Source organism: Cygnus atratus, chromosome 17 (genome assembly GCF_013377495.2).
Source record: "Cygnus atratus isolate AKBS03 ecotype Queensland, Australia chromosome 17, CAtr_DNAZoo_HiC_assembly, whole genome shotgun sequence".
In the NCBI taxonomy this organism is placed as follows: domain Eukaryota; kingdom Metazoa; phylum Chordata; class Aves; order Anseriformes; family Anatidae; genus Cygnus; species Cygnus atratus.
This window is the reverse complement of record NC_066378.1, coordinates 9593730-9618674: the sequence shown is the minus strand read 5'-3', so window position 1 is coordinate 9618674 and position 24945 is coordinate 9593730. Positions and strand designations below refer to the sequence as shown.

Below are 24945 nucleotides of genomic sequence, written 5' to 3'. Positions count from 1 at the left end.
GCCTTTTTCCTTATTCCCAGCTAGGCAAAGCAGGAAGGGCTTACATTTTTCTCTCACTACAATGACAGTGCTCACAACACTGAAAGGAGTGTCTGTGATACAGGATACAGGACCAACAAACAGCAAATAAAATCTTTCCTTTTTTCCTGTCTTTCCACCCCTAATGCTATTTGAAGGCATGCTGGGGCATATAGCTGTCACTGACTCTACGCAAGACACAAATCACAATGAGATCCTGCTTCAGAGTCTGAGGGGAAATGGAGCTTCTTATTGATGCTCTATCATGTCTCTTGCTTTTAAAATTCACCAGTCTTTTTGCACTCTTAGTCTCTTTTTAAATTAAGAACATTACTAATTAAATGACCATGTGTTTCACCTAAAATCATTCTATTTTTCTCTGCAGCTGCTGGCTTTCACTACAGAATGGAGCAATCTGGGCTTTCGTGGCACCGGCATTGTTTGTAATTCTGGTAGGTAAACCCACGGCTCCTGTTTCATATTGGATGGATGTCAGCCACCCAGCAGAGCTCAGCTGGAGGTCTGGTGTCAGTCTTTGTGCCAGGCCAGTGAAACTTACTGAATGACAGAGGTGAATGGTCCAGAATTGTTTTGTTCCTGCTCCAATTTTTGTGTTTTACTAGGTTGTGTATTGGTTGATACATATTAATTCTCACCCTATTCTTTTCACTATTCCAAAATTAAAATGCAACCTAAAATGCTGGGGCAGCCTTCTTTTGTAAAAGCCCTGTTGGTCCATTAATATCTGCCCAGAACTGAGTAATCTTGGGGGGTATACTAGATCTCAGAAAGACCCCCGAAAGAAGCTCAGTGGTTTGTGTTTCACATACACCTGTAGAAGTTGAAAAGCTGATTCTATCCCACTGGTATTTGAAGCTGTTGCTTGTGCAGAGCTCACTTTTCTCAGGGAAAGCTGAGTGCCCTCAGTGAAGATGATGGTCAGCAAGGATTGCAAGCAGCCAGCAGCTGGCAGGAATGGGTTTAAACAGCAGCATGAGCTGCCACCCCTCGGGCAAGCTCTGGGGAAGGTAACAAGCAGCCTCCACGTCTGCCTTCTTACAGTGATGAGGACTTTGTGCTCTTCCTCCGTATTGGGAATTCGACATTGGGTGCGGCAGTTTGTCCAGCTGACTGAGGCAGGGCTAAGGCAGGTTGGCAGGGGATCAGGTGCTGCTGCAGACACCTCTGTCAGCTACAATGGATGTCATCTCTCCAGGGAGCCTGCAGGTTTGCGGCTGCGATGCTGAGACATAAATGTTCCACAGCAGTTTAATTATGGCCACACATTAAATTACAGCGAGTTGTGGTTTAATCATGATGATTACTTGAGGAGTCAGGGGTCTTTGCAGGAATTAAGTGGGAGATTATTCCTCTACAGCACTGTTTCCAATACTATAATTGATCAGGTTGTCTGTGATTTTTGCTGCAGGTTGTAATGTCAGAGTGACAACACGAACACAGAATAGACCCACTGATTAGAGAAATTAGGCTGCCTTTAAAGCTTTGCTAGATTTGAAGCATGAGCTGAAATCTAGACTAGAGCCTGTGTCTGCTGTGGCATTGAAGGAGGGTCAGATAAAAATAAGATCCTGACTGCTTGCATGGAGGAACGTCAAAGGGAGCCAGTGACGCTGCCTTGTACTTCCCCAAGAGAGATAGCACAGGCACATCCCCAGATTTCTCTGCATAGAGAAACCCCACAAATCCTGCTAGCAGAAATATCTCTGCAAGCCAAAGAAAGGCAGGAGAACTATACATATAGAAGTGCACTGAGCACTTGTGTTTGCCACTGCACGTCTCTGTAACCATTCAGGAAGCAGGAGGTGGCTCCTTGGCTGACCTGTGCCATCACAGGCAATTTTGTGCTGCAGCCGAGTTGACACCCTAACATTTGCCTTGAGACAGCAAAATCAGCAGCTCTCACAGCCCAGCGTCTTCCACCCAAGATACAGCCTCTGAAAAACTAGGTTGTATAAACATATATAAAAACAATGAAAACAGTTGCTATATCGATGTGGCAGAAATTACCTCATGTTAGCATTTTAATCAAATGATTAATGGCAACACTGGACAGTCGCTGTGCAATAAGGGCAGATTTTTATTTATTTATTTTTTAACCTAAGTGAAATCATATACATGTAAATAGGAAACACTTATCATTGGATTAGAGTTGGCTAAACAGCTCTGGACTTTGTTCCAGCAAGCTTAATTTCTTGTTGGCCTGCACCGTTGACCTTCTGTAAGCTTATATTCAAAGATACGTAGATATTGATGATTGGAGAGCAACTAAAATACCATAATATTTGAACATCTTCTCACATTAGCGCTTGCTTTCTGGCCATTGTTCAGCAGCAAAGGAGGAAATGAGATGCAACCAGCAAAATCAAATCTCTCCCAGCTGCTGTTCAAAGATAGTATTAATCAAAACATGCTAGATAGTGAAGCACTTACTCACCTGAGTGAGCACAGCCTTTAACAAATTGTATGTGTAGCTGCTTGCTATGAAAGTACGGGCTTAACCGTCTGGATCTCAGATATATTATTTGTGCAGCTCAAGTTATATTCTTGTAGGGATACAAATATTTTGCGAAAGAGAAAGAATGAGCTCACAAGGTTGATCCGTGTAGAGCAATTTGTTGAATAGTCTAAACCCAGCTCTGCCCAAAATAGCAGCAAGCTGGCTGACAAATTATTTTCTCTGGGCATTGAATATGCTAGCTGAAAAATATGTTAGCGCCTATAGGGAAATAACAAGGCTAAACACGATTTTGTGCATGCATGTGTGCCTGGGCTCTTTAAATAGAAAATTAGCCACTACTTGTTTGAACCAGTGTTTAGCTCTGAAAATAAGCCTCAAAAAGCAATTTTTGACTACTCTCATCCAGTTTCTCTCTGCCAAGTAAAAGGATTATGCTGTGCAGAAAACAGGGGAACTGCTCCTTTCAACTCCCACTCCCTCAAGACTAGGCAGACTCGGTCTACTTTGTCCTGCCCCAGCCTCACAGTCGCTACAGACATCACGGAGCCTTAAAACAGAGTGATGTGGTAGGAGTGTGACTGGGAAAAAATACTCACACATACTTTTCTGGGGAGTAATTCGCAGAACCTCCCAGCCCTATATGGATTCCCATACCAAAAGTGCTTTTTTTCCTTGGGGTTTGAGGAAAGAAATAGATCCTTCTACGTGTAGGTGTTTTGGCTTCTACCCACACGTTAAGGTTTAAGGATCACTCTCCAGCCCCAACTCCCCTGTTCCCAGCCACAACACCCAAATCTCATACAGCAACTTCATAAGAAAATTGTTGCAATTAATTTGGAAATGAACCTCATCTCAGCCAATGTTGGCCTGGGAAAACATGTCTTCAAAGAAAAAAAAAAAAAGCAAAAACAAAACCTGACAAAGCACCTGAATTTTTGGAACAAGACAGTAAAAGCTTCTGGCAGAAGGCTTTGTTTGTTATCAACCATCTGCTACTTCGGTGTGTTTCCATAGATATGGCAGAATTAAGGAAATTCTGTTGAAAGCATCTGTGTACACATAGCAGTGGGTGTGCTACAGACAGGGAACAATCCATTGTGGGGGGAAGATTGGGCTGTAGTGGCAAGTTCCTTCTATTGTTTTCCCTGTAAGTTGTTATTTTCCTGGTGCTTTTTCACAAGACCTTCTAATAAACAGCATTTTTATGGAGCTAAATGATTGTAATTAGCATACTGCTAAAGCAATTCTGTGCTGTGGGGACACCAGCTTTGTAACCAGTGTCTTCAGATGGGGCTGCATGAATTTGGATCCCAGGCTGAACCTGTTATCACTGGCTTCAACTGATACATGTTTATGAATATTAAATATACAGAAAAAGATTTGCTCCCTTTATACCTGCTGCTCATACCTGATTTAGTAAGTTCCATTGGCCTGGTGGTATTTATTTATACCTTCATGTACCTGTGCAGAATTAAGCTAATTTTGTATGTTGAATAGTATTTTACCCTGCAGGTAGGCCCACTGATTTAAAAGTGGCAATTTGCGTCCTTTATTAGACATCATTCATCATGGAAGAGGTGACGGATTTGGCCCATAACATTTGAAGGTATCAAAACAGTAGGATTCTTCAGGCATTGAAATCAAGTACATACTTAAGTGCTGTGGTGGAATAGAGCACAAATGCACAGATCGCAGCAGCAAAGTTTCTCTATTTTTCTTATTAGCACTCAGTTATGAGTGATTTTACTATTTTAAAATTGAATTTATGCATTATTTTAAAATTAAATTTCTTATCAGCTAATGAACAGGAAATCATGAAATGCTTTTTAGAGTGATGGGACAGATAATAAGAATTTAAAAATGAGGGATTAGTATCAGAAAAAAAAGTAGAAGTCAAGGATCTGTCCCATCTTTTATTTAGTATTTATTTTCTTGTCTATTTTCTTTCCAGCCTCAAAGGTTTGCTTTGCTATTCAGCTCTGATTGGAGCAATGTTGTATGCATTAACATGAAGTCATGCACAAGAAATCCAAAATAACTCAGTGTAGTCTATTCAGTCTGTAATTGGTCTGGGATAGCTGGGAGTGGCATCAGGCTTTCCAAAACCATTCCCCCAGTTTTGAACATCATTCTAATTTAATTGACTCTTTGTGTATGGAAATGCATAACGATGTGACCTAGCAATGGGCTGCAACTCCAACAGCTTGGAGGGTTGGTGTGCTACCAGTGATGTCATGATTAGGATAAAATTAACTCGCACCATTGGAGAGTATGTTAAACCTCAGATTGGAAGAGCCAGTTATAACTCCCTGTACCATTGCCCAAAATTGAAGTGGAGCTTAAAATAGTTTGTGGTTTTAGAGGAAAACTGGTCAATGGATTTAAATAAGGCAATATGTTTTATCCATTTTTTTCCCTCTGTGCTGCCAAGCCTCTTCTTGGCTAGGATGCAACACACCACATCAGAGGGTTTTACTCAGGGGATTTCTGCACTGCGCTAAAGAAACAACAAAAATCTCAGGAGACTTGGACGAAAGCTGGGTGAAAACCCTGCAAAAGAATAAGTGAGGGAAAGAATTTCTCTCACTATTTCTATTCCAGCTTTGTAAAAAACTCAAAGACAGCAGGGCACCTCTTTGAAAAGCTAACCAACCTAACCTGGAATTAAAGATGCATTTCTGCACCTCTGTGGCAAATGTCCCTGATAGCTGTATTCATTCTGCTCTTTCAGGGAGACCCTTGAGAAATCCTACTGGGTCAGTTGACAAAAGGCTATAGAATTAGGTGTTGCAATTGTAGACAGTTCTTGCAGTTCAGACCTTTTTAATTTTTTTCACATCTCTGCTCCTCTAAGCAGGGCTGTATGGTCAAGAAAACAAAGTTTGGCTCACGCTCTGTGTGTTTTTCCATGTCCAAAAATCTAATCCAAATAAATTTTGATAAGAAGTATTCATATTGAAAGAGGTTCTTTTTGTGTATTTAACTCTCCACCTGATCTGACAATTTTTAGTCAGGTGAAGTTGTCCCAGCGTAAGCCAGAGCTCCCTGATGTCACTGGAACCTTTCCATGGGCTCTGGTGGGCTTTGCCTCAAGCCTACCATAAGGGGAACTGGCAGCTCCTGCAGATTTTGCAGAGCTGCAAGTGCTTGAGGTCGGACCAGCTGCCTTGAAAGGAGTCCTGTGAGTTAGGAAACATGCTATTGTTATTAGCCATATTTTTTTTGAAAAATAAAGTGTGGTCAGTGCCTACAAGAAAAAAAAAAATCTATGTTCTTGTGTACTTTTAAGGCAAAATAACTGCAACTGTCAGGCAATCTGGCCTTTCAGAAAAGTAAGAAATATGAGCTATATACAGTTCTTTTATCTAAATGTTTATTCTCCTACTTTGAACATTCTGATATATGCTAAAACATAATGAGTGTTTCATCAACTAAGCATTCCTCTATTAAAGTCATTGGCTAAGTATTTATTTCAGATGCCAAAAAATCCCTAGAGGAGCAATTCAGTGGCTATATTTTGGTTTCCCATTACAAGGACAGTGGAAATACCTCCATGCTTTGATTACTGAAACATTAACAAAAGAAGACATTCATAGCTAATCTGTTTATTTAGGCTGCAAGAGATTACTCTAATTTCTCAAAATACCTAAACAAAAATTTTCAAGTGGTTTAGGAAATTTAAACATAGAACTTTGGGACTTGAGTGTAAGGGCTGGTTGCTAATTTTACAAGTACCTTATCTTTATCAGCAGACAGATCGCAGTCCTTCCTTCTCATCTTATAAACATGTAACTAAAGCAGCCTGGAAAAGGTATGATTACACTGGCTGCACAAGAGGAGGTGCTCAAGGTCTTTTTAAATTACAACAAAATATAAAGGAAATTAATTTCCAATCTCATTTTTATATATATATATAAAAAATCATAGTTCACCTAAAAATACTGAATTTGTGCTTCAGCAAACCATACGTTTCTGTGTCCTTGGAGACTATCTTGTGGTGTTCTGATGACCACATCCTAGGGTTCATGTCCAGTCTGAGTGAAAGTTTGCAAGATTCTGAGTATTCCTTTGTTGGTGCTTATTATTTATAACTTTCATTGACTTCGGTAAGATGTAGAGAATTCAGAATGTAAGGAATGAGGAGTCTTGATTTCACTGCAATTTATTTTCTTAGTATTTTAAAAGACATTGCATATGCATAATCTGCATATTTTTTAAAATGCTATGCAGAAAGTAAAATCTAGGAAAATCTGACTAAAAAGAATTAGGAATGGAATAAAGAGCTGGAGTTAAGTGCTTGTGAGGTTGGCAGGAGCATGCTGTTTCCAGTTATCAGAAAAAGGGTCCGTGCAGCAACTGTGCCAAGATGAACTTGTGCTGTCTCTGAGACATCTGCAAGGAAATGTCAGTAGAGGAAACCGATATTTTAGATAAAAGACTAAACAAGGCTGATGAAAGATAATATGTCAGGAAAGAAGTGAAGGGTATAGAGAGGCATTTCCTGTGAAATTCTCATGAAAAGCTGCATTGGAGATGATTGTTTGGTGGACATACAGCAGAAAATTGGAGAGTTGGGAGGAGAAATAAGAGAAATGTTACTTGTTCACATTCATCATATGCTCCTTCAGTCAACGCACATATTTAGCACATCAATGGGTTTTTCAGGAATGCTTGTTACTGCCTTAAAAGTATTTTCTATATATGATTTGGTGGGAATAGGGAAAATGGTCCCAAGACCATTGAATTTCATCTCTTATTAATCTCTGTAAAACCAATTGAACTAATATACTTGTAATTGAAAAGTTTTTTGGTTCCACAGAGAATTCTTTGGATGGGCTAAAAAGCTGTGGCAGAAATGAACTATCACAGCTATCCTTATCTTTTACAGTAGGTGATGAGCTACCCTTAGGAATCGAAAATTTAAAGAATTGTAAGATCTGAAAAATGGCATGAGAATGATTATTACCAAGTTTAAATATTCTTTAGCTCAACCAAAATTATAATATTTATGTTAAAATAGATTACGATTGTTGAGTTTTAACTAAGCAATAGTACTATATTGAATTCTTTTTTATGTTCTTTAGTTCAAGGCTGCTTTGTTCTTCCCTTGTTCTTAACTTGATGCTAAATATCAGCTTTCTAGCTGATGTGTAACTTTGGACAGAAAAGGGGAAATATGTCTTTCACCTTCACATTCTCCCCCTCTCTTTTTTTCTTTAAACCCAAGGTCTCTGCAAAACCAGACAGTCTTTGCCACATCTCTGTAAAATGATAAAGTTTTCTTTACTTCTTCACCTGTGACTCCAGAGCAAACTTTCTTTTGTTGCACCTTTCAGTGTTACTCTTTTCAAGATTTCCTAGATTTCTGGTGGGAATTCTTTTCATTTTATTGATGTTTCTGCTGGGCCTGACATAAAAAGAGTAGAGCTTTTGAAGAGAAGAGTTCAGGCTTAATATATTTTCCTCATTGCTGGTTTAAAATAATCTCATGCTTAAATTGCAAGCAGATTTTGGTAAGAAACATGAATTACACACTGTGAAGGCTATAAGTCTGAGAGAAGTGTTTTCTGAAGCCTGTGCACATGCAAACAAAAAAACAAAGATCACACAGACATATAGTGCTGTTCACTGAAGTTCTTGTCTAATTTGGCAGCTGCTGGTAGATAGTAGGGTATTTATTTGTAGAGTAGGGATCCTGAGCACTTCAGTTGTGAATCAATGTTTCTGTCCAGCCTTATCCTAAAGAGGTAAGCTGTTCCGGAAGGGAAAAATCACACAAGGTGGAAGAGCTACCCACTTTCGGAACAGAGAAATCCACTCACAATGGAAGTCGGACTATATCAGTCCAAAGTTGGAAACCTCTTTTGCCAAATAAATATGACAAGCAAAATTCCTATTTTCTGTTCATTTGCACGGTACACACAGTACACTCTTAGGGCAGTTTGCATCTCTGACACATTTGGTATTTGATTTCCTGACCAAGTCTTGTACCTTCTTCTTCTTCAGGTCAATATTGGTATTCTCATCGCTGTCACAAGAGTTATCTCAAGAATCAGTGCAGACAACTATAAGGTCCACGGAGATGCCAATGCCTTCAAGTAAGTTTTTCATATTCAAATTCTGTTATAACAAGTTAATAATCCCACACTAGCAATGTCATATCTTAGGGACATGAATCATGGACTTCTCCCAGAACACTGATATCATTCCGCTTTAGTAAAAAGCAAATGAAGTTGAAGGCAACATATCATTCTCTTGAATGCAGCCAGTTAATATATTTTACAAAAGCCATATGCTGCATAGGATGAAGCCTATGGTTCACTGTGAGCTAAAGTGTTTTCTTGCTTATTATAGTTTCCAGCATTTGCTGAGTCATGATTTTCCTTTTTATTAATGGAGACTTTCCTCTTCCTGCTATTTTCAAATATAAATCCCCCAGAGCATGATTAATCTGTACATGGGTATTGCAACTATTCCACTCTTCCAGAGGATAAACCTTGTTTCTAGCCCCAGTTCAGCAAAATATTTAGGCATATGCTTATCTTTAAGACTCTCTTGATAATGCAAAGCACAGAGACTTATGCTGGATTTAAATGTGTTCTTAAATTCAAGTGTGTCTTTATATCAAGGTGCTTTGAGCCTCTAGGGATATTGGCCTCTCTGAGAGTGCATCAGCTTTTAAATACTATGGTATCAGAACTAGAGGGGAAAGTTAATGTAGACACATCACTGCATCTGAATACACAAGGACAAGTTCTGATTTCTAAAAAATTTATAGGATTATGTATGGGTAACTAAGAAGATAACTTAATATATTGAACCTAAAGTGCTGAATATTCCATTTTGCATCTTGTATCTCCTAAAGACATTTTAGTCCAAACATATAATATACTGTATATAACTCAAGGAGTGTGTAACTCAGAATAAAAATGTGACAATGGTCTGTGTTTAATATTTCTGAGTCAAAGACTATTGTATGATAAGCTTTGGTACCTCTGCTCTGAAATGGTGTCATAAAGAATCATTTTTATGCTTCAATTACTAATGTAATTTTTAAAATGCCATTAAGGTTTCAATATAGGTGACAGTTACCTAATTGAAGTTAGTTTAGTTACTGTATACTTATCCAACAGGAAAAGAAAAACAGTAAATAAGTCTACACAAAAATCTATAAGATAATTATATAGTAGTGAAATGAAAAGACTTGGAATTAAAATTACTGTTTCAAGTTTGGCTGAGTCCTTGTGACCTTCAGAAATACAAAGGAAATATAGAACCTTAGGAAGCAAATAACTGTATATTGTCAACGCCAATTTGTATCCATTATTAGAATTAGGAAATAAGGGAACAAATTCCATGAATAGCTACACTGATATCTCTACGTACTTAGATATTTCCTTACTTGTATTATAGAGAAGAGTTGATTCAACACAGGGTGTACCCTGCATGCTACTATATATATATGTATATATATATTTTATTTTTTTTTAAAGCATCCAGTTTAAGGATGGTTGAGCTAGGAGTAAGACAAAATGCATTTAATTGGGAGTATATACTCCTGGTATAAATATTATCAGCTATAGATTGGGAATGGTGGAGCTCTATAGTAAAAATGTGAGTTGTGTACCTAGTATTTATAAAGCATGGTTTTAGGTTTTAACCCAATAATAATGATGGTAGTAGAGAAAAATAATAAATAACAAGAAGATATATAGGAAAATGATCATGGAATTAATTGTTAAGCAGGAATAGGTTTGATAGATCATCTTTCCTGATAGAAAAAAATTAATTCAATAAAATATAACTAAAAGTATGTAAAGTATACAGAATATCTATTTTTCTGTAGATGTCATTACAGAAATAGGTCCTCAGAAGAAATCTGAAATGAGAACGACATAAATAGCTGTCCAAATCTGATCCTAAGGAGTGTTTATAACCTGATTCAATATGGCAGTGAGGCAGGCTGAGTTTCATGTACAGAGAATGTCATGGAGAAGTAACTGGCCTATCTGTTGAATAAAATCAAACATTCAGGCTTTATAACACTAGATTTCTTGTCCTCAGTACTCTTTATACAGGTGAGAAGTTTATGTGTCTAGTGTGAAATCGTCTGGCCATTGTACTGTTTTCCAAAAAGGAAGAGAACAAAACAAAAGTGGTTTCTGTTCTGACAGCTGCTTACGAAATGTTTTTCATAGCGAGAGGAAAATGCCTCCAACCACTAAAGACTCCTAGATGTTGATCAGAGGTTGTTAACATGTGAGAGTGAATAAGCACAGCAAAATGAATCAGTGACAGGGAGCAGGGAGAAATCAGAAAAACACAATAAGCTCTGTAGTTTCTGTCAAGTCGCTGTCAGCAAGGGCTACAAGGTAGTTTTTGACTCAACAAGTGCAATTGGCTTAGGGAGAAATCACTGAAGACCACAGACTGCTTTGTGTAAGACGAGACTTAAATAAAGGGCCTGTCAGGCATCCATCTGGATAGTGCCGTTTGTTTGACATCAGCTATGGGGAAAACTGGGAATATGTTAGAAAGAATTTATCAAGCACTTCTTGGAAACACATCTAACTTTAAATGGCACAAAGTGATTTTGGTGAGACAAGAAACCACATTGTCACCATATTGTAGTTCTTTGCTGTAGTGAAGTGTTTCATAGAGCAGAAGGGGATATTTTACAGCTGTGTTCATGGTCTCAGAATGCAAAAGAAGCAAAAGACAGAATAAAGAAAATGAGAAATGCAGTGCAAGGAGCTACGCAGGGGAAACCTGCTCGATCTAATAAAGTTGTTAGGGGAAAAAATAGGAGAGATTTCAATGCATTATTTTCAAGCTGGAATGAAATTTGAGTGGAAAGCACAATAAGAAACACTAAGTTTCTGTCGGCAATTATTTAGATGATAGTACTTAAACAGTGGGGTTTTGAAGGTTACAAGTGGTAATGAACTGAAAGATTCCAGCAAAACTGGCTGGAGACTGACTAAAGTGCCTGTGACAGGAGTGCGAGAGAGGTGCCAGCTGCCTCTCCTTGGTGACTCAGGCCAATATTTGTAGCTGCCTTCAAGCATGTAACAGACCTCACCCCTGCAGCAGCTGTTGAGTTCAAACATTCAGCAGTCGTAGGCATAGAGGTCTGAAAATCCAAGCCTCCAGGTTTTACAGAACAGGCTCATCATCAGGCTCACCTCTTGCCAGGCTTTCCTGCCAAAGGAAGAGTTTAATCACCCCAACGAGAACTGACTTCCACTCCTGCTGGCAGCCTCGGTGGGAGAGCGCCTGACCTGGGCTCATGTCCCCAAGCTTTAGAGCTCAGCGAAGCAGACACCTCCTCCTCCACCTGCACTCCCTGATGGATGGATAACCGGGTGCTTCTGCTGTGCAATTCATCTCGTCTGTTCAAGCTGCTTGCCCTAAAAGTTCTGATTTCTCCCCAGTGAACCCAAGGGAAGCCTAGATTGCCCAGCTTGTGCTCAGACACCGCCCCTGTGCACTCTCAAGTTAGGTGTGATAACTCACACCTCTGAGGCTGTCAGCCCCAAACCGAGCAGAGATTACCTTAGCAAATTGTCAGAATAAAGATGCAGTTATGAGCCATGATGATACCAGTTAGAAAGGATATTTATTGTTAGAGAAGTGCTAGTGCTGGAGCGTATTTGGTTTCCCTAAAGATTAAGTTACTTGGCAACGCTGGTGGATATTACCAACAAGGGCTTGTTTCTCTTGGCAACAGACAGCAATAAACTGATGTAATTATTTAGAGTAATTGTTCCTGATTTTCCATATGGCAACAGGTCCTCTCAAATGCTGACTCAAATGTGGCTACAGAACATGCACCAGGGTGAGCTGGTGCTCAGCTCTGAAGGCAGTGTCCACCAAACTTTGTGCTTAAAAGCCAAAACAGAACAGGAAGGTGTTAACAACATTTCCTTTTTATTATAAAATTAATTAATTCATCATCTGCCCAATTCACATTCTGCCCAGAATAAAGTGCAATACATTATGGACTGGTTGACCTTTTCAGCTTCAGATGTTGCTTCTTGTAATGAAGATATCAGACAGCATCTTCCTGACCATTTTATTTTAGTTTCAGAGATATAGACAGGTGTGGACATGCCTTTTTTTGTTGTTATTTATTTTTTAAAGAAAGTAATAATACCCCCAATATCCCCAACATAGAATATAGGGTAAATTGAAGAAAAAAAAAACATAAAAGAGTTAAGTTTATGATACATACATTAAAAAAAAATAAGGAAAAAACATTAATTAACCAGTATACGATCAGATGCTAATTAATGCCTAATAGACTCCTGTGACAGTTTGGACAGTAAATAGTTCGTTGTTGTAGGATGTGTGTGTGTGTGAGTGGTCACTTTTTCAGCATCTGAAACTTCAACTCTGCAAGAATAGTTTGCTGGTAAGAGATGAGCAAGGAATTATGACGAGCTCCTATTTCTTTTTTGAATTGACTTAAGAACATGCTTTTTACACTGTTTTCTGAAGCACATTGAACACAAATGTATAGAATATGAGCTGTTACACTTAGTTGTGATAGATTGATTATATTTGAACATTTTATTAGCTGATTAGCTATTGACTCTCAGCAAAATAATTTCATCTACTAATTCAGATTCAGCTTTCTGAGATTTTTTTGCATCCAGGGAACACATTTTCCACCGAAAAGCTAATTTGAATGTTTTACTTTATAGAATGCTGAATCAAATATCTTGAAAAATTTAAATGCATATACATATTTGTTTGCACTATCCATTCTTCTTGACTGGGCTTCTTGACTTCCATTTAAGGAAATAATTAATCTTATGTTTGAGTTTAAACATATGAGTAGTCTTTCTGAGCTTAATGCAATTAAAGCAGATTAGTTTAATGGAATTGCTCACGTGCTTGAAGAGACACATGATTACTTTTTTGAGTTATGGACCATTTGAACTCTTTTTTTTTTTTTTTTAACTTATTCCCGCTGCATTTAAAATCTTAATTCCTCTCTTAGTGCACTCATTTACTCTGGCTAACAACTATTTAGTTAGCTTTTGTCTTACTGCTCTACCCCTTCAAAGCCTCATTGCTGTGTTTACTTGGGAAGTTACTTCTCTGTTACAGTGAGAAAAGATGTCTTATGTGACAGCGTTTTAAATAAGTGCACATTTTATTACCCAAGAGAAGAACTCTTCCTTGGTTAAGTCTATCACAAGTAGGTTGTTTGATTACCTGAGTTACCTGGCTACTGAATTACAAGGGTTAAAGTATAATACAATTTTCATAGACCTTAGATTTGCAGTAAGATTATTAGAAACTGTAACAGCAGAAGAATGCAAAGCACGTCTCTGTGGCAGTAATAGCCATTTTAGTCTAGAATCAAAGTTATCATGCTTAACCATATCACTGTGCTTCCGCAGCTAGTTCACTTTTGCACTGTATTGTCCAGAAGAGACAGAATTTCATTAACTTTTTCTTGAATAAATTGCTAACTCCAAGTCTTACTCAATACTTTCTCACTGCTTGCTCTGAAATGGCCCAATGAGTTGGAAAAATCTGTATCATTTTTATAAAGTGTACACTTCAGAAGGCAGTGAACCAGAAGTGATAGCTATCATAATCCCTACAGAGAAAGCAATTACAACATAATTAGAAATATTTCTTAGCTTTTTACCCGATTCTTTCTTTCATTTTACTCATTTCCCTCATCCCTCAAAAGCCTGATCCTCACTCAGTAAAGTAATGAAACAGTCTCTGAATTCTCTGTCGAGGGAAGGAATAACACTTCCTCTGTTTAGTTAAATTAATGACTGAAAAATGGAACAAATGACAGTAGCTGTGGTGCATGAGAGCAACACAGGGCGTCAAGAAAAGCTCAACAGGGCAAGCAAGTCATGTACGTTGTGTTAGCTCATACTGCATTTTTGAATGTAGCTTAAACCACTCTGGATGAAACTGAAATCTGGGTACATGGGTTTAATGCAAGTCTGTTACTTCCTCTGGTAATTTGGAGGGGGGGGGGGGGGGTGGAGTTGTACTGAAAGATTTTCCCTTTGACAGATACAAATACATGAGGGCTGTCTTCCAACAGCTCATGACGCTGCAGACATCTGTATGGTTTAAATGTGTAATTGACCGTTCCAAAGCACTTTGCAAAGCCATCTATTATACTCCAGCAGCACACCAAATGCACAGTGGCAAATTGCTCATCCATTTAATCAATGATCCATTCCATGCCATGTCTCCAAATCAGTATTTTACTTTGTTTATAAACATAGTGCCTGCCTTTCAGCCCAGTCACCTTTTGTCTCGGATAGCACTCTTCCAAGTTAGAGCTGCTAACTTCGGTGCTTTTAACATAAGCCTTTATTCTGCAAGGTACTGTGTATTGCATTTTGTTCTTGTGATTCAGTGCCTGTTTCATGTCATTTGCAGTGCAAAGACTTCTTTTTCTGAGAATTATTTCCAGCTGTTCATTTTCACAGGATGCACTTGTCAATCACGACACTTACTTGAAGCTCTCCTGAGAGGTCTCCTACCATAACCTCCCTACGTGACTAAATTCCACCCCTTTGCGATACCATTAGAGAATTTCTTTTTCTCTCCCCACCTGCCTTCAAGGGTTAGGAACAAGTTACAATCTGCAGTCAAGCTCTTCTGAAAGTCCACAGGGATTCAAGATCCGTAGCACTAGAAAATCTGTTCTGTGCCTTGCTGGCAGATGCTGCAGCCGCAGCCCTCAGAGACATGGAGCCCCTGCTTCTGTGTGCTCTGTTGAAAGAGAAACGAGCTTTTCCCATTTGCTGAAGGAGAGCCATCAGTTAGAAAGAGCAGCCTGGCAAGTCAAATCTGCCTTCAGCAATTCTTTTTCTTGACAGTTTCTAACTGTGTGTAAGAAATCCTGTTCATTGAATAGGGCTTCAAATACCATGAGCGATGTACCTCATGGAAGCTCTTGGAAGAAGGAGGGGGACTGGCAATAAAGGAAATAATTAAAAGGAAAGTATTAAGCAATGACAATTAGAGAGCTGAAGTACTACTGCCAATGATAATGTCCTCAATAAAATTAAATTTTTGGCTCATTGAATATGACAAATACAAATGCCATTTGGGTATCTCCTTATTAGATTCTGAGTTTCAGACTGAAAATACATGGGTTTGAATGCTGGCAATGAGAGTATTAACCAGGAAGTGCTAACCTTTTTGTAACCATAATGACAGTAATGGTAGTGCTTGTTTTACCGCAGATGCTAAGAATCGGGGCACTGGAGAGAAGCTCCTGGCTGTGTGATAGCTCAGGTGCATTTCAGGCACATTTCAGGAGGGGTAGTGAAAGCTTAGAAGTACATAAAACATCGCTGCAGAGGGGAGGCTGTTCTCCAAGAGCACAGTAAAAGGGACAAATAGAGAGAATCTTAAGCTGAGGAAAAAATTAAGCATCTTTTAGCTTCCAATAATGGGAGCAGAGTAGCAAAGCTACTCTGAGTTGATCACCTGGAGCTGCTGTTTGTGTCTTTGAATGGCTTTCAGAAGTGGTTGCGCAAATGTCTGTCATGGCTAATCCTAGTGCCAGGAGTGACAAATGATCCTGTCTTGTGGCCGAGCTGGAAAAGATGATATTGTGAGTCCTTTCACAGCTTATTTTTTCTTGGTTGTCTTCTTCTGAGCCAAGATTATCCTTTGTGGGAATTGGTTTCCTTCTGTCTTTTCTCCTTAAAAAGGATTTACTGCACAAGGGTGAGCGAGGCCTGCTGATTGTGGGCTCCAAAGCAGCAAGCAATTCTGATCCTTGTGTGCTCCTTTCTTTCTGTATTAGGAAGGGTAGTAAAGATACAATGTTAACACTTACAAAAATGGTTAAATTCACACCTTCTCTATCCCTAATGTCTGTACCACCAATCTCCTGGCAGGGGAGTATTAGCACTAGGTTTCTCTGTATAAGGTTGGGATTTCTGAAGTGCCCAACACTAACACAAGTTCAGGAAGTATCAAACAACTAATTCTATTTGCCCTCTCTGAAACTGCTTTAAAGGTTTTTGGGATGAAGGTGGTGGGGATGCCTATGCACATTGATTGAAAAGGGGGTTGGTTTGGGCATTTCTAGTGTAAATTCCTTGTGGATAACACACGTGGCACAACAACATCAGCACAAGATAAATAGCAGCTATGGCTCTACCCTGCCTCATGTGGCTTGAGACACTGTAAGAAATCTCTACTATAATCCATTGGGTGACTTTCATTTTTGGGACAGCTAGCACATATTTCTTTCTGATTTTTTTCTCCAGTTTTAATACCTTCAACTCACTGGATCTAAAAGTAGTTGAGTGAAAGACAAATGAGTCTTGGAGGCTGTGTAAATTGTTTTATATAACAGGGTCCATAATGTACTCCTCTAGGTACAAAGGATACTAGGAAAACTTGATATTTAAGAGGTACTGGATTTTCTGAGTATAAAGATATAAGACTTTTCATTGCGGATGCTTAGGCATGTTTGTTTTCATAGCTGAATGTCAGGATAGAATGAGGTTTATTAAAACTTAGTTATTAAATCCCTGTGATTAAACTTAGCTCTGAGCACAACAGAATCAGTAATGGAAGGGAAGGGTATGAAGGAAAGTGTCATACCAGGACATTGGTCAGCTATTCCTCATCTTCAGTATCTAGAAAACTGTGTTGTGCTTATTGATCCATGACTGAATAAATCCCCTGATCCCACCCTATCAGTCCCTCGTAGATGTTAAGAGCAGTTGTTGCAGGTGAAAGCTGTTCTCTGCAGGAGCTTGAGGCTACACTACACCAAGATGGAGCCTCCTTAAGTCAACTTGGGATTTATACGGCATTTAATGAGAACATAACTTTGGGCTGGCCCCATGCCTAAGGTTGCGTTGTTCCTGATGAGTCTTTGCAGTGTACATGGTGCCAGCATACACGGGAGTTGGGTCAAAGATGCTGCTAGTGATATGATATTGCGGCATATGGGAACAATGCAGCTGGTTTGGTTTTGTTCTGTTTCCCCCAAAATGTCTGAAGAATAACACATTACTTTACCTTAACATTTGACTTACTCATAGCTTTACCTTAAATTCTGTACATGTTCAGCTGGTAGCATCGAGTGTGTGCTTTATTTTTCATTAACTGAAGATGCTCGTGCTGCCTTACTGGCAAATCTTCCGATGCTTTTACAGATTTTTTTCATCCGATGGAAAGGATCAGTGGCTAGCCAATCGTCTCATTTGTAAATCACTTGCTGCTTTCAAAGGACCTAATGCACCAGTGCAAATTCCCTCCCAGGTTTAGAAACTCAATTTTCTTGATGGAAACTGCCATTATTGTAGTTAAAAGAATCTTTCTGGCATATCAGTCATTAGTAAACTATTGTAACTGCTTTGCATGAATGAATTTTCTGGAAACACTGATATCTATAAACGTGCTCCAGGAGCCTACTTGAACAGCTGTTCATTTTTAAATGCTTTTTTTTTTTTTTTTTTCCCCTCCAGAGCATTGCTATTTACAAGCAGAATAGTTTGCAGGGCACTTCCTTGTATGCTAAGGACACAAGCCTCCTGGTGACTTGCTGTGTGACCTTAGTTACGAATTGCTTATTTATTTAATTTTTTCTCTCTCTTTTATTTGTTCTCTTCCTCTTTCTGTCTTTTTTCCCATGCTCTGTCAGCTTTGTAAGTCACGTCTCTGAAGAGACATGATGAGTCTAAGGACTTCAGTGGGGTTTAATTCCTCTTTGTACTGCTATGGATTTGGACCCTGATGCCTGTTAGATTTGCAATAACAGAAAATGTTACCTTTTGAAAATCATCAGTGAAAAAGAGCTTTGGAGTGCACTTTTTTGTTTGTTTGTTTGTTTTGTTTTAAAAATGCCCTAATTGCTTTTAGATTTCAGTCCTTTCACATCTGATTTTAAGCCATGAAAATAACAGTAGCAGGAGGATGGTGTTGCATGAGTCATTGCATTATGGCTGGTACCAGAGTAACAATTAAATGATGGTTGTTCATCATGAAATGGTACAGTTCACCATGAATAGCAATAACTGCAAGAGTTTTCTTGAACTTCTGCATTTACGTCCTTGGTCCAATTTATAATCCTAGAATTCTGTGTCAGCTTTATGCAGAATAATAAGACAAATATTATAGTTATACGATCGCATAAAGTAAATGCTTATTTAAACATGCACCTTGTGCAGAGCTCTAGGCAACCATGTAAATCACTACCCAGTCTGACACAGGTCTTAGCTAAGTGTGATTTACATATTTTCCCGACAATGCTCTCACAAAGTAAATAAAATAAATGAAAAATATGGGTAAATCCAATAAAGAAAAGGTCTTATTTTAGAATCAGAAGTCTTTTCAAATTTTAAGATACTGTCCTTAGGTAAGTAATAAAATTCCATTAACCACAGATACGTTACAGGTGTTTTGGAAATAGATATTGGAATTATACCCAATTCTTTTCTCTTGAAAGAGATGTGAGGCAGAAATGTACATTTAAGTGGAAGAAACTGAATTAAAAAAATACACACCTTTCAATTGGAACAATATTAGAAATAATCAAAAAAGTAGTTAAGTCAGATGATAATTGAAAGCATGAGTACATCAGGAATAGTGATTTCCCAGATTGTCAAAGGTAATTGCCCCATGAAGAACGATGTTCTTTAATTTTATAGTGCTTATTATCCCGTGAGTCTAACGTACCTTCTCCAGCAGAACTCCCAAGTTAGTTGCATAATTTTAATAAAGATATTAAAAAACTAAGGAACATCAGAATATGGTAATAGAACAATGAGGCCTTGGCTGTTCTCATATGACTAGAGATAGCAATCATCAGATTGCTTGTTCAAAAAAATAAGCAGCAATAGGCAGACATAAATACATATGGAGCACCATAAAAGAGCTTGTCATTAGCTGTTGTCTGAGCCCCCTGCACAGACCAAGCGAATTGGCAAATCATCAACAGACTAAAAAAGCTCAGAAATTAGAAAAAAAAAAAAAGGAAAAAAAAAAAAAGCACAGTCTAGTTTTCAATTTCATAATGTATATGTGATCGCAACTGTACTCAATACTGCAGCTTCTTACTAAAGCTTGAGACAGTTCCCAAAAGCCAAGAGAGCCTCAGACACAAGCACTGGCATTGGGGCAGGTCCCCATGGCCGTCTGCTTCCATGGGGACCATGGGCCAGCCGGCCATCAGCCTGTAAACCTTCTGCAAAATACCTCGAATGGGTGGCACAAGACAGCCTGAATGCTAGTATGGAAGTACGCACAGTTTTCTAGTTTTTCCATTTGCAGGTAGGTCTTTGGAGGAGGTGTGAATCCAGCCCATTAGTAAAACATTTTGATTTCAACAAACTAGAAAATATTTTGTAGGAATTTTTCTGACCTCTTCCTGGGCTTTTTTGTAAGTAATACAGCATCAGCTATGACATTAACTTTGATAAACACGATAAAAGCCATATGTTACCTAGTTTCTTTAAAACCAATTTAATAAGAAGTTGAGTTCCTCACATTACAGCGTTGCACAGCTGAATGCTTTTCTGCATTTTGTGTTATCCTCTGAAGCAACAGTCACTAGCAAGCAGTTTTCAGAAACTAGGCAGCAAGGCAGCACAATCGTGGTTGTATGCCGGCAATTCTTTTTTTCCCCCTTATGTACATTTGAGACAGGCGATCAAGCAAGTATATGGCTATTTATTTGCCAGTACTGCAGTTAAAGCTCGTATGAACCATTACACAGAAAATTACTTTTCTTTCTCAGTTTATATGCCTGACCTTGACAGCTTTGCTGCTCGCCGGTACCGTTACCATGGAAATGGAAGAATGATCTTTCTGTTGATATCATTGCATAATTAAGGGTCACTGATGCCATTTAGGTCAAGAGATCGTTTTCAGAGTTCAGATCCTCAGGGGGATGAATGTTATTATTCTACAGAAATCCTGTGTATGGGCTGATGTGATTGTTACTCTGTCATCCTAAATGAAGCCCCACTGACTTCAAGCTAAGAGCCAGAAATATTCACCAAATCTACAGATTTCCAATAAACTCGTGTTCTTGAGGCAGCTTTCTTTGGGCATTCACAGGTACACAAAACTACCAAGCTGTGAGGTTTGTTGCCACTTGTCAGCTAAAAAGCGGTAACTGGCTGTGTAATTGCTTCTGACCACTTTGAGTAGTGTGTAAAACACAATTGCTTATATTGGTAAAAAGCCTCCAGTGATAGAAAGTTGAGTCTCTTCAGGGTGTAGCTGGTTCAGAAGTTTTTCCCTATTAGCTTCTCTTAAGAAGCTTGACATGTCTACACGGGCAGCTAAAGAAAGGACAAATTGGAGTCTGTCCTTCTCCAGTGGGTGCTGGCAACAGTTTCTCTCCCTGCTGAAGCAAACTTCAAAACCTGAGACCCTTTTTAGGACACTTTTGGCAGGCAAAGCTTTCTAGCCTACCGATCATTTTTGTTGCTTGCTTCCAGAATCTTTCCAGAAAGACCACACTTTTCTTGAAGAATGATATCCAAACCAAAGTACGATGTTCCAGCTCAGGCATCACCAGTACCAAGCACAAAATAGGGGGCAATCTATATTTTTAACATATAGTGTTGCTGGTTTGACACTGCAGAGCAAAAAGAAAAACAACTGCAATGGGATTACATCACTGCCTGCAGTTTTACCAAAATAAAACAAAACAAAACGGTTTTATAAACTTTGCATTTCATTAACAATATCATTAATTAAATCAAGCTAGCTCCATGCTAACACCTAATCTTATGCTTTAGACAACTCTTGAACTGTTTAGGAAAAAAAGGCCCTATCTGCGTTATCCCCAGGGTTTGGCAAGCCAAAATAGATGTTATGCTGCCATACTATTCCCATTTCTTTTCCCTTTATTTTTACACAGAGATTTTTTGAAAGGTCTGTCTGCCTATATTTTCTGGCTCTCTGAGCAGATCTACATTTTTGATACACCCTTTCTTTTTCCCTGCGTGTCCCTTCTGAACAAACCATGCCCTTTCACATCAGTATTCCAGTCATGTGAATCGTTCCATCAAATCTCTGTTATATAAGGAAAGTTGAACACTATGAGGTTCTTTTCATAACTTCTGTAATTTGACAATCCCTCTTTATTAGCACTGGGTCTGTCATCTCGGTTTACTGCCGGGAAAACAAAGATTTGCGCTGCATGATATAAGGACTATAAAAAAGATTCAGATGGTTGTAAATCGCGCAATAAGACTAATTTCAGTATATTGTTTCAAGATGACTTGTGGAGATTTAGCCAATTAAAAATAGTTAGCATTGGGCTAATGTAGTTCCTCATGCTGGGAATACCCAGGGACAGGCTATACAAAAAGCTGTCATCAGATGGAAGAAGTCCTGCACTGGGAGCTTTGAAAATGGCTAAGACAATGGAGACTGCAGTGAAAGAAATTATTAGGTGCAAATGTTGGAGAAAAGAGTAGATGACATGTAGCCCAGTCCATCTGGCACCCACAGGCAGGATCTAGCCCTTTGGGACATTTCCATTGCCTTGTCTTTGGAAGAGACAGGTAATGAGTTTTCTGGGAATAAGCTGTCGTAACAAATTCCTTCTCCTGGGCTGAGTCCAATGCAGAGCTAGGCACTAGGTCCACATTAGAGAAAGGGGAGTATCTGAAGGAACATCTGTTTTCCCATATGCAGAACCTCCAGAGCAGCCAAGGTCGGATTATCCTATTAATATGATGCTCCTATAACGAACTTTATGGTCATATTTTGTCAATTAATTATTTGATATCTGTTGTTCATCTGTTCTACCACCAAATAATTCCATAGCCCTTTTCAGCCCAGGACTAGCTCATTGCTAACTGTATGTGCTATAAACAAATCCTCCTGCACAGTTTTTGTTTTCTGGTTGTGAGACAAAATGCTGCTCTTTTCCTGAGTGCTTGCTCTGTAAGGTGCAAGCTGAAAACATAAGAGCGCTATTTTACTTCTGGAAACAAACCCTCCCTTAATGATGACATACAATATAAAAAAGGCCTGGCCCATTAAAACATTACAATTTGCTTTCTTTTTAAAACAACAAATTAGTCCGTCCAGACACCCCAATCAATCTGCTTTTGTGATTATTAAAGAACCCCTAAAGTGAAAGCATGTAATATTTTCTTTTTGTTCTCTCTTGCTTTCTTCAAAGTAATTCCAGAATCAGCTTTCAAGAAAGAACCAAACACTGCAAGAGCTATGGAAATGAATAGTTTGTGTTCAAGAAATTAATAAATCTAGACAATTGTAAGGGTCAGGACCTGCTCTTTTCCTTTTTCTTTTAAACTGCTGTCATTTTCCACATGGGTTTCTGAGAATTTGATTATTTTGTCTTCTGGCCATGGCCATCAATACCATCTGCTGGGAACTTTTTTCTCCTGTCACTGAGTATTGGAGTCTCACAAAAAGCTTTTTCAGCAGACTTTTTTTTTTTGCCCCAAAAAATTAACATATGACTGGAATAAACAGCCCCTTACTCTATTTAGTTAAAAAAGAAGAAAGGACCATTGATGGCCAATTTATTGTAAATGCTTGTATGCGAAAGGATTGTATAATTGCTAGCATGTGATGGTACTTAGCAGATCTTAAACAATCATCTAACTGCAAATATTTATTCTGCTCGTTATTTTAGAGGTTATTATGGGGAAAAGAGAAAATATATCCTCACTTACACTGGGGCTCTTCCTGAGGTTCGAGTGATGCTTCAATAGAAACAGAACATGAAGGGCACCACAGACAGACACAAGTGCAGAGTTTTGATGATTAAAGCAACAAGACTCACTAGCCACAACTCCCAGTCACCTTTTAATAAACGAGTGTCTGCACCAAGAACAGAGGAGCTTTTGGGTGTCTCTTGGGAATGAATACATGTACTACTGGGTATCCCATGGCGCAAAGACTCACAGTGCAGGTAGTATCTTTATCTCCTGTCCCAGAATAAATTCTAAATACTCCTTGGCTGGATGTGGAACACTCTTCTGCTTTGAGAATAAGCACTTACTATTTTTTTTGATGACTCAATGGCAAAGTTCATTGGAAAATTAGCTTTAGCCTTGCTCCTGGGATCAAGAAGCAGAGAATGCTGTCTCAGCAGCAGCACAACGAGGGAGTTAGTGTCAAAAAATATTGAAGAACGTGATTTTTAACAGATTGGAAAAATCCCTCTGCAAGTACAGTTCTCCTGGGGAAATCCTCACCCATGAAGATCCAGCTTGCATTGACATTACGTTTTAATTTTCCATATTCCGTCCATGGCTTGAGTTAAAGACAAGGGGAAGGACGTGTTTTAGTTACGTGCTTGTGACTTTCTTTGGGAAGTATTATTTGGCTTTTCCAATTTTAAGATCATGATGTAATGGAGATGATGTGGGATTTGATCTGTGGGAGGCCTTAGGAAGGCATGGATTTCTAAATCCTTAGGGGCTGAAGTCAAAAGTCAATGCTGCCAGCCCCTGGGATTGCCTTCTCAGCATTGAAATTCCTGTGGTACCTCCATTTCTGGTCATGCCTCTCTTTTTGTCAGGCTTGATGAGGCTTTGAAGGGAGACTTGAATTTCAGTCCCTGCTTCACTGAATATTTAATATAAAATAGGAAATATTAATAAAGCAAGGATTATGTAGGACTCTTCTCTCTCGGGTGAGTGCCTCACAACTAATCTCTCTGACCCAGTGAATATTTAATTATTCAATACAAGCAGAACAGGTTCAATAGGAGAGAATGAGCATCAAGCAGGGGGTCAAAATGTTCTTCTGGAAAAAATGGGAAGGGCAGGAGAGCAATCTGAGCCCAGACCTCCTGTTTTCTGGACAAATGCTCTATTGACTGGCCTAGCCAGTGAACAGGGCCTCATCCCACCTGTCCCGCAAAAGGTCAGAGCTTAACCCTCTCTATCTGTTTGAAGGAGAGGCCTTGTACCTAGCTGCAAGGACAACTCCTCCAACCACTGACAGCCACAGTGAGAAAAAGACAATGGGTCTTGGGAAAGGTTGCAGGACAGCACATAGGAGAGGGCCAGTGCTCCCTCCACAACTGCCGCCGACTGAGCAAGGAGACCAAGATTGCCTCAAATCCTACATCGAGTCCAAGGTTATAGGCTGGGAATTCAGAAGGAGGAGCCTTTCTTATTTATCAGATGTACAGGATGCTAAGGCAGCTTTAGCTTTTGGGAAGACTTAGGAGAAATGCCCCTGCTTTAGCAGCACCTGTCTTCTTTTGAGGGTCTGTGGTGAGAGGCCTGGATGTTGGACGTGACACATAACAGAAAAGGAGGAACTCTCTCCCCCTTCTCGCTCACGTGATAAAGATCAATCTGGATTTAGTTGCTGTTACAGCCTAGATTTATTTATTTATTTATTTATTTATTTATTGCTAGCATCTTCCCTGGCTTATAAATAGCACCCACCAGAAATTAATGGTCTGCAGTGTCTGTAAA

General features: G+C 39.0%; 1 protein-coding gene across 2 annotated transcripts in view; it reads left to right on the top strand.

Annotated features, from left to right (window-relative positions):
- ADGRD1 (adhesion G protein-coupled receptor D1) overlaps positions 1-24945 on the top strand; it is a 153663-nt gene that overhangs the window by 117211 nt on the left and 11507 nt on the right. For both annotated transcript variants that reach the window (XM_035564929.2, XM_035564928.2), the window contains 2 exons: positions 404-470; positions 8504-8595. In XM_035564929.2, the coding sequence (XP_035420822.1) occupies positions 404-470; positions 8504-8595 (159 nt within the window). The remainder of the gene's footprint in view (positions 1-403; positions 471-8503; positions 8596-24945) is intronic.